Source organism: Cyanistes caeruleus, chromosome 2 (genome assembly GCF_971803275.1).
Source record: "Cyanistes caeruleus chromosome 2, bCyaCae1.hap1.1, whole genome shotgun sequence".
NCBI lineage: Eukaryota > Metazoa > Chordata > Aves > Passeriformes > Paridae > Cyanistes > Cyanistes caeruleus.
In genome coordinates this window covers 67,118,768-67,131,746 of record NC_141702.1, presented here as the reverse complement: position 1 = coordinate 67,131,746, position 12,979 = coordinate 67,118,768, and the positions used below count along the sequence as shown (strand labels likewise).

The following is a 12,979-nucleotide window of genomic DNA, read 5'->3' as shown; positions in this document are numbered from 1 at the left end:
GGAAATAAATTTGTATTTCTCATTTAAAAATTATCCAGAAATAACCCTACATATCTTTCTTGCCCATTCAATGGACAAGCTAGAACAAAAAAGCAAAAACAGAGGGATCTAAGAAATGTCTATGGTTTTTATTCTCATTTTTCACATTTTCAAATTTCAGTTTAGAAGGCAGCACAAACTGATTCACTGGTTTAAACATGTAAAAAAAAAAACCTAGCATTTTCCTCTGCTTCAATAGAAAACCTAAATAGCTTAAGTTTACTTGAAGGATGTATGAATATACTAGAATAACAGTGAATCCTTGTTTGGTTACAATAGTTCTTTCAGGGCTCCTAGGAAATCAGAAGCAAGGAGAGAGATTTCATTTCACATACTTTCTACAACTCTAATTGAATATCAGTGGAGCTCTTCCATCTTTACCTGGCTTTTAACCTTAAAAGTCATGGGAATATAAAACTTCTCTTGCAGTTATAGTAAGAATGCCTTTGTTACCTTTTTTCTTCAACTACTGATGCACTGATTTTGTCTTCCCTTGGTCAGCGCCAACCTATGGAAACTTTTGAGTTTGTATGCAAAGAGGCTGGTGCAGTATTTGGGTTTCTTCCCATATATGAGGTAAGCACAAGTATTTTCTAACTTTTGTGGTGGCATTCTACATTAGAAGCCATTAGCACTTGTATGTTATTACAGTGACATACTCTGACATTCTGCTGTTAATTGTCTGCTTCTCAACTTAACTTTCTAACATGATTTGCATTACTACCTATCCAACTCCAACTCCAACTTCGGTGGAAGCTTGAGAATCCAGTTGAAGTGAGCATGCCAAAGAGTGAGTATTGCAGATGTTTAGTCTTCCTGTTCAAGCCCATGTCTTTAATGTTTTGCTGAGATCGATTCTTTTAACCAGCCCCAAACCTTTTGATTCCCATCTGCCCAAAGCTTTGAGTATTGTAAGGTAGTACTATTTTATGGGTATTAATAATCTGATCTGTTGCAAGATGTCTAGCAAAGCTTCCTAGGTTTTTCTTCTATGGACCAAAATCAGATTATTCCACAGGCTTGTCTATCCCACATGTAATAGGATGAGAAGAATCATCCCTAGCAAAGGTGCTGATCCCTTTCTCTAGTACCTAGAGAACTAACTTGGATAAGAGTTAGATCCTAGATGGCTGGTTAGGTGGGATTAATAGGGCACTTTGCATTCCAATTCTGCATTCCAATTCTGCATTCCAATGTATATGACCTAATTCTTGTACATACAGCATTGTTGTGTGTCAGAAAAAAACTCAGGAGTATAATGTTCAAATAGTTGGCACATAGGCTATCTTACTGACCACTAATGTACTTTGGAAATCTGTGTTTTGTTTTCTTCCTGAAAAAGAAAATAAAATACGGGGGTCCTTGTGCCTAGAATAGGAGCAACTATTCTGAATGGAGTGGATTTACAACAAAATGAAATCAGACATTTTCTGTAAGCTATGTGCACAAAAACACATTTTTTGTCTGTGCTGTTACAAAATGCTGTCAATCTGGTCTGTTGTCTCAATATGTTAATTAGGTCTTGAAATTTTTTAAAGGTCTTCAAAGGATCAAAGCTGAGAAGTCCAGTCACAAGGGACGGGAAAAGGATCCAGGTTCCATTGAAGACTTGAGTCATAACAAATAGTTTCCATCTTCATTTAAGTGGATTAGCAGATTTCTTTTGTTATTTTTTCTGTTTTTCTTTTCAGTTACATTTAAATCTGTTTCATTATTAAGTAGAACATATAAAAAACAAATATTTGCTTCTCTTCCAATCCTTCATGCAATGAATAAATTCTAATAAAGCCAGTGTATGATTATAATTAGATTTTGAAAAGACCATTTGACTTAATGTATATTTGCTGACAGTTACACTTTATGTCAAAACCACTGATTTCCTCTCTGCTTCAATTTGTCCAGTTTGAACTCCTGAATATTGAATATTACACTGTGTTTTTCCTGACAGATTAATCATAAAGTCAACAAAGAGTTAATATGCCCTGCTGTTTCTGCCTGTTCATTCCTTGCTTATGCTTTCAAAGAGTGTGTTCATCTTCTAAGCCAGCAAAGTGTCTGCTGAGCTCATAGTCAATTAATTATCCATCATGATTATCATGATTCTGCAAATCTTTTCTTGCATTTCAGCATTCCATGACAATGTCATAACTTGACACAGAGCACAGAACACATTTTCATCCTTTGGCTAAACATACAAATAGTGCCAAGTGTCTCACCTTAGTGAGTAGTTAGGATAATGCATATAACTAGTGATACTATTACCTGCTATTTCAGGGAAAATAGCAGGTTTTCTATATCACTGGTATTGAATGGTGTTTGATCTGCAGGGCTTCTTGAAAAGACATTCTTCTCATGAAGTGTATATAGAATGACTTGCAGTTATTTACCTGCCTTTGACTTGTTACAAGGCTATGATGGATTTAAGGGTAGCTGCAAAATACCTTATGGGAGTATATTTAAAATTCTTATTTATCAGCTGTACCAGATCTGGCAGAGATTCAATTAATTTTCTCCATAGCAGCCTGTATGGTGCTGTGTCATGGATTAGTAAATAAAACAGTGCTGATAACACAACAGTGTTTTGGCTATTGCTGAGCAATGCCAGCACAAGAAGGTGCTTTTTTCCCTACACCAAGTGAGTAAGCTGGGAAGGGACACAGCTGGGACAGCTGACCTGAACTGACCAGAAATTTTCTGTACCATATAACATCCTCATGGAATGGGGGAGGGAACCAAGATGTTTATGGTTATTGTGTTTGTCTTCCCAGTAGTGACCATTCACTTCCCAAGTAACCGTTCATTGTGTGCACTGAGGCCGTTTCCCAGGAAGTGGCTAAACAAAGATCTGCCTGCTTGTGGTAAGCAGTGCTTGAATTCCTTGTTTTGCTTTGCTTGCACATGCAGCTTTGCTTCACCTATTAAACTGTCTTCATTGTGGCCCAAGAATTTTCTCGCTTTTGCTCTTCCACATCTCTTTCCCATCCCACTGGGAGAAGTAAGGAAGGAAGCAAGAAACTGGGCAAGCACTTGGTGTTTGCCAGGGTCAGCCTACCACATTAGCAAACCTTGTGATCAAAATTAAAATCAGACTTGTCTGACAAACCAGGTGGCACCAGATAAAGTGTGATCTGTCATCTATAACTTGTGTTCACTTCATCTGACCTATGATTTAGCAAGTTAGCATATGAAAAGCAACATTCTTGCAATTCTGAGCCCTGTATAATTTTGAAAGCTACGTAAAGTCTCTTTCAGTTACCTGAAAATTGCCTAGTCTTCAAAGATGATTAAAAAATGCACAGTTCAGGTTCAGAGAGACACTTACCCACTTATTTTGATGCTCCTATGTGTTATGTTTTATCATATGTAATGTAATGTTTTCTCTTCGGCATTGTCCCTCCTAATAGTCAGGCCTAAATTATTTTACTGTGGTTGCAAGATGCAGATATCCCACTTCTCTTCAGTTTATTAACTGACTATTTACTTCCTCAAAACTGACTTTTTACTCGATATTTTCTTTTTACCAAACTTTTAGCAATGCTAGGATTTCATAAATTCTTAATTTTCAAATAGTACCCTTTTCAGTCTTGCTTCCTTCTCCCTTTGGTTTTCTTTATTGTTTGCCTGTGTTTTCTAGGAGTTAACTTGTAGTCATGGTTATTCATGCCACTATATTCTCCACTGTGCAGAAACTATCCTAAATGTAGTACTATTCCCAGTGACAATCAAGTGTTTAATCCTATGGTGAATGAAATCAATGGGCAAGCTCTCAGGAGGGAATCATGCTGTAAGGAAAACTTTCAAAAATGCATGGTATGTATTTGCTATCTTTGTCAACCTTCCATCCAGTCACTTATAACACCTTATTGTTATGCTATTTAAAGTGTGACAAAATTACAGTGCTGTAAGTGGTATCAGATCTTTTTTTCCTGGTTCATTATATTAAAAAAACCTGAAGTAGATCAGACTGACTGTCATTGCTCAGCAGTACTTTTAATTCCAAACCCTAGGGCTTTATAAGCACCAAATGGAAACTGATCCTGGCCCCAAACATTTTATACAATGATATTATCCAACGGTCTTTCTTAAGTGTCAAAAGAAAAGCAGAGACATTTAATTTCTTTGAATAGATAATCCACTAAGGTATTGCACAGAATTTATTAGAAGATTGTTTATTATGTGCTTCAAAACAGAGGATGAGACTGGAAAGAAATTAAGCACAGGCAAGTGATAGTTGCACCCACTCATCTTACATCAGACTTTTCAATGCTGGGCCTGGTACAAAGCTATGTGTTAATGGATTTGTTGGTGTTAACTCTGGATTAATGGATTTCCTCTACGTTGATGCATTCCTTTGCAGGATGGTTTCTTTCTATCAGCATTCACAATTATTTTGCAGGCTTAAATGTTCCAGCTGAATGAGTTGTTTGATTGTTCCAGATCACTATTAAGAACAGATATCTTAACAAGACTGCTTCTTTCAGCATGGCAGAAGTTTGTGCTTGTACTGGCTGCAGTAGTTGGCTTGCCAGAATTTCATTACAGCCCTTGCCAGTGCTTTACAAAATCTGTGACGCTCTTCAGCTGCCCTCACCCACTGGGGCAATTCAAGCTGAATGGCATCAATGGTGCCAGAACTACGGGAACCAAAAGTCTTTGTTATGTACCCACCGCTATAATAGTTTCCATTATTTGGGCTAGGATTGGATGGAGAAGGCACACAAACATAACTCTTATTTTGTTCTTCAATATATTTACCCAAACTTCTGTTCCCTGCAACCAAAGTCTCAGAAGACACATTTACTAGCTGACTGGCCAGATGGCTAATTGAGGAATTCAAGGCAGAAAAGACAACTGAGTTAAGGGAAGTTTTTGAAAGTGTGTAACCTAGTTCTATCCACCTTTCAGGATGTGCTTGTCCGTGGATATCCAGAATTAGGCCCTCTGACATCTGTGATTTTGCAGTGGTCAAAAATCCCATATAGTCCTCCCAGGCCTGTTCTGCTTGGGGAATTCCAAAGGTGGCTTCTTCCTTTTCCCTGTTAGCATCCATCTTGAACCTCTGTAGGTGGTTTATGATGATATGTGGGAAGAAGCCATGAGTAATGTTGTTGATTTCTTCAGCAAGAGCCTGAGCTACCTCTATAGTATACCTGTCTTGGTTGGTAGATACTTTGCATTTCTCAGAATTTTGAATACTTCCAGGAGGACAGTCATGAGAGAAAATACAAGAGGATGTCTTCGCATCCCAGCAGGCGGCCTCTCTATCAGGGATGTCTTTAGGTTCCATGGACCCACCATGTGGGACAGAGAGAATGAGGTTCATGTTTCCCACTTGATACTCTGTGAAATTATTATGACCAAATATAACATCTTTGGTGCCAGTGACTTTCAAAAGAAAAGGTAAGATGGAAAGGAGAGATAAATAAATGTTTTTCATTTCCTGCTGGAAGACTGAGCAATATATCAGTACCTACAAAAAAATCAAAAAACAGATTATAGATTATTTACAGCTGGGAACACACGAGATTGTTCAGCTGCTACTGGCAAAATTAGTTAATGATTAACCTATTTCAGTTTTATTCCATGTAGCACAAAGAACACTTGCATGAGAAACAGAAATTACCAGGGTACTTAGTATGGCTAGATGTAACAAATGCAAGGGAAATGGTAGGTTACTGGGCTCCCCCCTTTCCCCAGAAAGCACAAATAATATTTGATCACCCTATCTGATTCCAGAGAATCATCCCAGCAAAATATCTGAAATCTGAATTTATTTTATTTTGCATCAAAGCCTCTCTTTTTTCATCTCAGAAATATAAGAAAATTCTAACAAAATGTGATGAAGCACCTGTATGTCTTTGACCTGTGTGAAATATATTTGAATTATCAATGTGGTTGTATAAACTAGAGGCTATGTCAGTCCACTTTTGTGACCAGGCTTGTGTAAAACTGAGTGCTACCAAGCTCTGTCTCTAACTGTGCTCCGGACTGGAGGAAAAAGACTTTAAGACCTTTACAGATAGGTACTAGTGAGTGCATTAAGTAGTGACTCTGTTCTCTTTAGTTTGTAAGTCTCTATTCTCTTCAAGTGACCTAAGATATATTAAAGCCCTCACTAATGATGCCATTTTTTGGAAAGCTGGAATTTAACAAAATGCTAACTGGTCTTTCTGGTTTGAAGATATCTCTAGCAAGAGCAGTGCCTTGAATGTAACTGTATCCAGTGGCTGTAACATGAACCAGTAAAGTCAGTGAAAAGCAGAATAAAAAAGGATACTTTTCACTTCCAGGAGTAAAAAATCCTCCTCATTAAAGGCCAGATAAGGAGTATATAGACACATGCATTTGCAGATGAATCAGGGTACCCTGTTGTCTAGTCCCACCCCTATCATTACAGCACCTGCAGAAATACAGAAGATAAGAGGAGGGACAAAGGAGAGAGTAAGAAAGAAGATCAGCATGAATCTATCCCTAGCTTCTGGCCTGAGACTATGTATGAGAGCAGCCAGTAATACTGAGAGGGCAGCAGGCACTATGGAAGCACCCACCATCAGCTGCCTGCTCTAAGAAAGGGAGAGGGCAACTTCACCCAAATAAAGCAGCAAAATATTATCTTCCTGCTAGTGCTGCAGATAATCTCTCCTGCCCACTGCACTGCACTCTGACAAGCCTGTACCTGAAAAATAAACATCTATCTTCTGCTCTTCTTTCTCAGCTGAAAGTCCCATAAAATTCTGTGAGCTGGAATCAGATCTCTGAGAATCTCACAGAATTCACAGAATGACCAGGGTGGAAGAGACCGTAAAGATCGTCAAGTCCTACCCAGCCTTAACACCTCAACTAAACCATGGCACTGAGTGCCACATCCAGTCTGTTTTTAAACATATCCAGGGATGGTGACTCCACCACCTCCCCAGGTAGATCATTCCAGTACTTTATCACTCTTTACAAGAAAAACTTTAATATCCAACCTATATTTCCCTTGGCACAGCTTGAGGCTGTGTCCTCTCATTCTGTCAGTTCCTGCCTGGAGAAAGAGACCAACCCTCACCTGATCACAGCCACCTTTCAGGGAGTTGTAGAGAGTGATGAGGTCACCTCTGAGTCTCCTTTTCTCCAGGCTAAACAACTCCAGCTCCCTCAGCCATTCCTCACAGGACTTGTGTTCCAAGCCTCTCACCAGCCTCGTTGCCTCCTCTGGACCCGCTCAAGTGTCTCAATGTCCTTCCCAAACTGAGGGGCCAGGACTGGACACAGAACTCCAGCTGTGGCCTCACCAGTGCCGAGTGCAGGGGAAGAATGACCTCCCTGCTCCTGATGGCCACACCATTCCTGATCCAGGCCAGGGGCCACTGGCCTTCTTGGCCACCAGGACACACTGCTGGCTCGTGTTCAGCTGCTGTCACCAGCACCCCCAGGTCCCTTTCTGCCTGGGCACTGTCCAGCCACACCGTCCCCAGCCTATAACACTGCAGGGGGTTATTGTGGCCAAAATGCAGGACTCAGCACTTGGACTTATTAAACTTCATCTTGTTGGACTCTGTCCGCCCATCCAACAGTTCCAGGTCCCTCTGCAGAGCCCTCCTCCCTTCCAACAGATCAACACAACCAGCTTAGTGTCATCTGCAAATTTACTAATGAAGGACTCCATGCCCTCATCCATGTCATCAATAGAAATATTGAACAGGACTGGTCCCAGCACAGACCCCTGAGGGACACCACTGGTGACTGCCCCCAGCTGGATGCAGCACATTCACCACCACTCTCTGGGCCCGGCCATCCAGTCAGTTCCTAACCCAGCACAGAGTGCTCCTGCCCAAGCCTGGGCTGACAGCTTTTCCAGGAGTGTTCTGTGGGAGACAGTGTCAAAGTCCAAATAGACAACATCCACAGCCCTTCCCACATCCACCAGGCGGGTCACCTGGTCATAAAAGGAGATCAGGTTGGTCAAACACAACCTACCCCTGCCAAACCCGTGCTGGCTGTGTCTGATACCCTGGCCATCCTGTAAGTGCTGTTTGAGGGCACTCACTATAAACTGCTCCATTGCCTTACCTGGTACTGAGGTCAGGCTGATTGGCCTATAATTACTAGGTCTGGAATTACTTGCTATAATTACCGGGATCCTCCTTCCCACCCTTTTTGTGAATGGGTGTCACACTGGCCAGCTTGTGAGCCAAGACTGTTGGTAAATGATGGAGAGCAGCTTCACAAGCTCATCTGCCAGCTCCCTCATCCCCCTGGGGTGGATTCCATCTGGTCCCATAGATTTATGTATATCCAAGGATCTCAGCAGTTCTCTGATTGCCTCCTCCTGCATAACAGGGGGACCCTTCTGCTCCCTGCCACCATCTACCAACCCAGGAGGACACCTGTCCTGAAGGCAAGTTGTTTTCCCACTGAGACAAAGAAGGCATCGAGCACTTCGGCCTTCTCCTCATCTGCAGTTACTAAGTTCCCTCCCGCATCTAATAAAGAACAAAGGGTGCTCTTACCCTTCCCTTTACCATTAATATATTTGTAAAAACATTTTTATTATCCTTTACAGAAGTCACCATTTTAAGTTCAAACTGAGCTTTGGCCTCTCTAATTTTTTCATACATGCTCTAGCAGGCCCTTAAATGCTTCCTGAGAGACCTGACCCTCCTTCCAAAGATTCCTCTTTTTATTCCAAGTTCCTCCAAAACCTCCTTGCTCATCCAGGCCAGGTGTTTACCTTGTTGACTTGTCTTTCATCACACAGGGACAGTCTGTTCTCCTATGCCCTCAAGATCTCTGTTTTGAAGCATGCCCACCTTTCCTGAACTCCTTTGTTTTTAAGGGCTGCTTCCCAAGGAACTCTCTGAATAAGTCTCCTAAATAGGCCAAAGTCTGCCGCCTGGAAGTCCAGTGTAAAAGTCTTACTGGTGCTCCTCCTAATTTCACCAAATATCAAGAACTCTATAATTTCATGATCACTGTGCCCCAAGCTGCCTCCAACCACCACATCTCCCACCAGCCCATCTCTGTTTGCAAAAAACAGATCCAACATAGTCCCTCTCCTGGTGGGCTCACCCACCAGCTGCAACAAAAAGTTGACCTCCATACACTAAAAATTTCCTGGACTGCCTCTTTTCTGCTGTATTAAGTTCCCAGCAGATGTCTGGCAGGTTGAAGTCACCTACAAGAACAAGGACTGATGATCCTGAAACATTATCTAGCTTCTTATAGAATAAGTTGTCCACCACTTCTTCCTGGTTGGGTGGACAATAACAGACAATAACAAGACGTCAGTCTTGTTGGCCTTCCCCTTAATTCTTACCCATGGGCATTCAACTTCATCATCATTAGCTTCAATACTCATGGCATCAAAAGCCTCCCTAATATAAAGGGTCACCTGTCCACCTCTTCTCCCCTTCCTGTCTCTTCTGAAGAGCTTGTAGCCATTCAGTGCAGTGCTCCATCCATGTGAGTTGTCCCACCACATTTCCATGATAGCAACTACATCACAGCTTTGCTGTAGCACCAAGGCCTCCAGCTCTTCTTGTCTGTTGCCCACGCTGCATGCATTGGTATACACACACCTCAGCTGGGCTACCGATTTCACCTCTAACTCAGGCTTACCACCCTTGGGCCTGCTTCCAGACAGCCCAGCTGTATCCTCTTCCTCCTTCAAACCTAGTTTAAAGCCCTCTCAACGAGGTCTGCCAGTTCATGAGCTAAAAACCTTCTGCCCTTCACAGAGAGATGTATCCCATCTGGTTCCAGCAGGAAAGATGCCATAAAAGTTTCCCCATGATCAAAAAATCCAAACTTTTGATGATGACACCAACCCTTGAGTCACTTGTTAATGGTGTAAGTTCTCCTATTCCTTGCACCATTTTTCTCAGTCACCAAACGGACTGAGCAGAACACTACCTGTGCCCCTGCCCTTTCAACCACTTAAGCCAGTGCCCTAAAGTCCCTTTTAATTGCCTTGACACTCCTCCCTTCAATCTCATCACTGCCAGCCTGGAGTATCAGCAGTGGGTAATAATCAAAGGGCTGAATCAGCCTAGGAAGTCCCTCAGTGATAGGGACAGCCCCCTCTCCCTGGGGCCCTGACCCAGGCCCCAAGCAGGCAGCAGACCTCCCTGTGGGATGGGTCCAGTTGACATATGGGGCCTTCTGTTCCCCTCAGAAGGGAGTCACCCACTACGATCACCCTTCTTTTCTTTTTGCTGTTAGAGGTGGTGATTCGTCTTACATATGAATCATAATTGGGAGGCACACTGGGCAGATAATTTTTTTCTAAATCATCTGGCTGATTTTCTAGATCCAGGGCCTCATACCTATTCTGAAGTGGTGCCTGGATGGGGGTCTGGAGGAATTTTTATTACCTCCCTGGGGACCCACTTCCACTCTCACTCATCTACCAGGTGCCCTTCTATTGCCTGCCAGTGGGAAGCATATGAATCCTCTGACATTTGGTGGGCCTCCCCTAAAGATGGAAGGGCTGAACTCCACCAATCTATTTCCCTTTCACTTTCCCAGATACTCTTTAGTCTTTCAAATTCCTCCCTAAGCTCGGCCACCAGTGAAAGGAGGTGGTTCACTGTTCACACCACAGGCAGGTTTCCTCCACAGCACCCCATGAAACCACTGACAAGCTCAAACACTCCGGGCAGGAATGGGTCTGTATAGACCATCCTCTTTGGAGGGTTCAATTTGGTTACATACCCTTGTACTAATCACAGTTTTTGACCATGTTAAAACCATTACTAACAGAAACCCCAAAACCAACCAGCCAACAGAAACGCCACAAACAACACATGGCAAACCTTACGAGTAAGAGAACCTGTGACCCTGCCTGTACAACCTGTCTCATCTGCACCCCCAGAGACGTGCTACACCCCTGCTTGCCCACTCCTGTTTGACACACTCCCCAGAGGCCTCTTATAATCAGCCACTCAACAACAAAAGAAGCCCTACTCCGTTCCTGCATAACTCATAAGTGCATCTCATCTACAGTTTTCCTGCTCACGACAAAAGATTTGTTTCATTTTAAGCTTTCATTTAAAAAGTCTACTTAGTTGAGCTATTGGCTTAAAACAAGATTTTATCCACAGCCCTGTATGGTTCATGTTTCTGTAGACTTCCCTGAAACAGTTATTCATCTGCTAGCTCACTCTGTGCTACCAGAAGCATTAAGGAAAGGAATGCTGTCAAAATCCTTTTTCTCAGAAAAACAGACTACGCATGCAGAGTGTGTAAGTCTAGGAATAGCTTACCTGAGGTGCAGGGGGGTTAAATAAAGTTAAATAAATCGACAGTAACAACAGCCTCCCCAGAGGCTGCTCACCTGCCCTAGAAGAACTCGGGTTTCTTCGTCTCAGGCTCTCTTTTAAATACGATGACACAGCTGTTCCTTTCCCACAGCCAAGTTGTTTGTGGTTATCAGCAGCAGTTTCCTTGTCTTTTTGCAATTTCTTGTTAATTATTGAACCAAGCTGTTAATGCTATTAGATCATGCCTTAATGATATATGGAGAGCTCTGTATAGTTCCAAAACTGAAGAAAGTCATCTTGGCACAGCTCAAGTTCTGGACAGACTTGGAGATTCTGGAGGCACCTGTGTTATTGGGAGTTCCAAAAAAGCAATACAAAACCAAACAAAAACAAAACCAACCAACCAAAAAAAAAACAACCCAAGAGTAATTTAAAGTGGTAGTAATGACTGCAGGACTAGTTTGAAGATTTACCTACAAATTAAGAGAATTTCTCCTGCCTCTGCGCCTTGGAAAGCGAAACTGAACTGCCCTTGCACTCGGCTTCAGCTGGAGCTCTGTCCCAAAAAGCCTCTAGGGGCCGGGCTGGGCCAGGCAGCTACAGGGAGCAGAGGCTTTAGCAGCACCCGGATGTATGATTTCACAACGACAGATCACAAGGGGAAAAATCTGCACTGAGATACTAGAGTTTAGCATGCTTTTGTTCCCTATACTGACATTAGGTGTCCAGAGACATAAAAAACTTGCCACGCATAGCACAGCCACACTTAAGTTCAGAATAGCTACTAAGCTAATATAATCAGCAGAAAACCATATCAAAACTATGTTAACTAGATAATCTAGGTTTCTAATAACTATACTAACATATACTAGTTTCATGATAAAAGAGAATCTTTTAAAAACATTTCCTCTGCTACTAAATAGAGTTTAAGGATGTCATCCTCTAAACTTCTCTAAAGTGTATACAACTATTCATTGTACTGCTTGTGGTATTAAAGTCTGGCTTCTTAACTAAGCTTTAAAAAGCTGTGAAAAGATATAGTCCATAAATAGAAATTTCAATAAAAGACAGATAAAGGATGAAGTGAATGTAATACTGCCACCTATCAGAGAGAAATCAAATTTCTCTTCTAAGAAATTGATTAAATTGTCAAACTAACTTCCAAACCAACTTTTTGATGTAAAAGTGATCAACTTCTTAAGCAGTGAAAACAATATAGTAGCGGTAATAAGAAATTCACTGAAATTTTGGAAAAAAAAGTATAAACCAGACACCCAACTTACTAATATCACCAAAACTGATGGTCTGATTGTGAGCTTCAGCAAAGTGCTGTTTTTCATCCTGAGTATTTTAATCTACAGCATGAAGACACTTCCAGCTGTGCCAGACGCTGCACAAAAGGAAGTTTAGTAAAGATCTGCAAGATGTCCTTGCCCATTGTAGTGCACAGAGGGGACAAATTTAATTTTGCTTTACGTGTCTGTGTAAAGGTTAGATGTTTACATCAGACAGTGATCCCATTTCCTCTCTTTAGGAGAGCTGTGTTGAGAAAGAAGCAGTTCTGGAGGTATTTCAGTGTTTTTTTCTTGGACACCTATCTCAAATTTCTATTAGGGGTCAACAGGGCTATATTCAGAATGGCTCTTCTTTTTTTATTACATGTCAGAAAACAATTGCAAAGGAAACAAAATGTT

The 12,979-nt window shown here is 41.7% G+C and overlaps 2 protein-coding genes across 17 annotated transcripts in view; one reads left to right on the top strand and one right to left on the bottom strand.

Annotated features, from left to right (window-relative positions):
* WDR64 (WD repeat domain 64) overlaps positions 1-1,844 on the top strand; it is a 67,451-nt gene extending 65,607 nt beyond the window's left edge. For 8 of the 16 annotated variants that reach the window (XM_086877642.1, XM_086877641.1, XM_086877645.1 and 5 more), the window contains 3 exons: positions 541-615; positions 796-829; positions 1,578-1,844. In XM_086877642.1, coding sequence (XP_086733768.1) covers positions 541-615; positions 796-829; positions 1,578-1,666 — 198 coding nt within the window. In that variant the 3' untranslated portion in view covers positions 1,667-1,844. The remainder of the gene's footprint in view (positions 1-540; positions 616-795; positions 830-1,577) is intronic. The other 8 variants (XM_086877648.1, XM_086877647.1, XM_086877653.1 and 5 more) reach the window with 1 other exon arrangement.
* A 2,588-nt stretch (positions 1,845-4,432) lies between these two features.
* Positions 4,433-11,497, bottom strand: LOC111926833 (uncharacterized). The gene is made up of 2 exons (XM_023923573.2): positions 11,289-11,497; positions 4,433-5,509 (listed from the first exon to the last, which is right to left on the bottom strand). Exon 2 carries the CDS (start codon positions 5,474-5,476, stop codon positions 4,517-4,519), a length of 960 nt encoding a protein of 319 aa, XP_023779341.2. The 5' UTR covers positions 5,477-5,509; positions 11,289-11,497; the 3' UTR covers positions 4,433-4,516.
* Between the last annotated feature and the right edge of the window lie 1,482 nt (positions 11,498-12,979).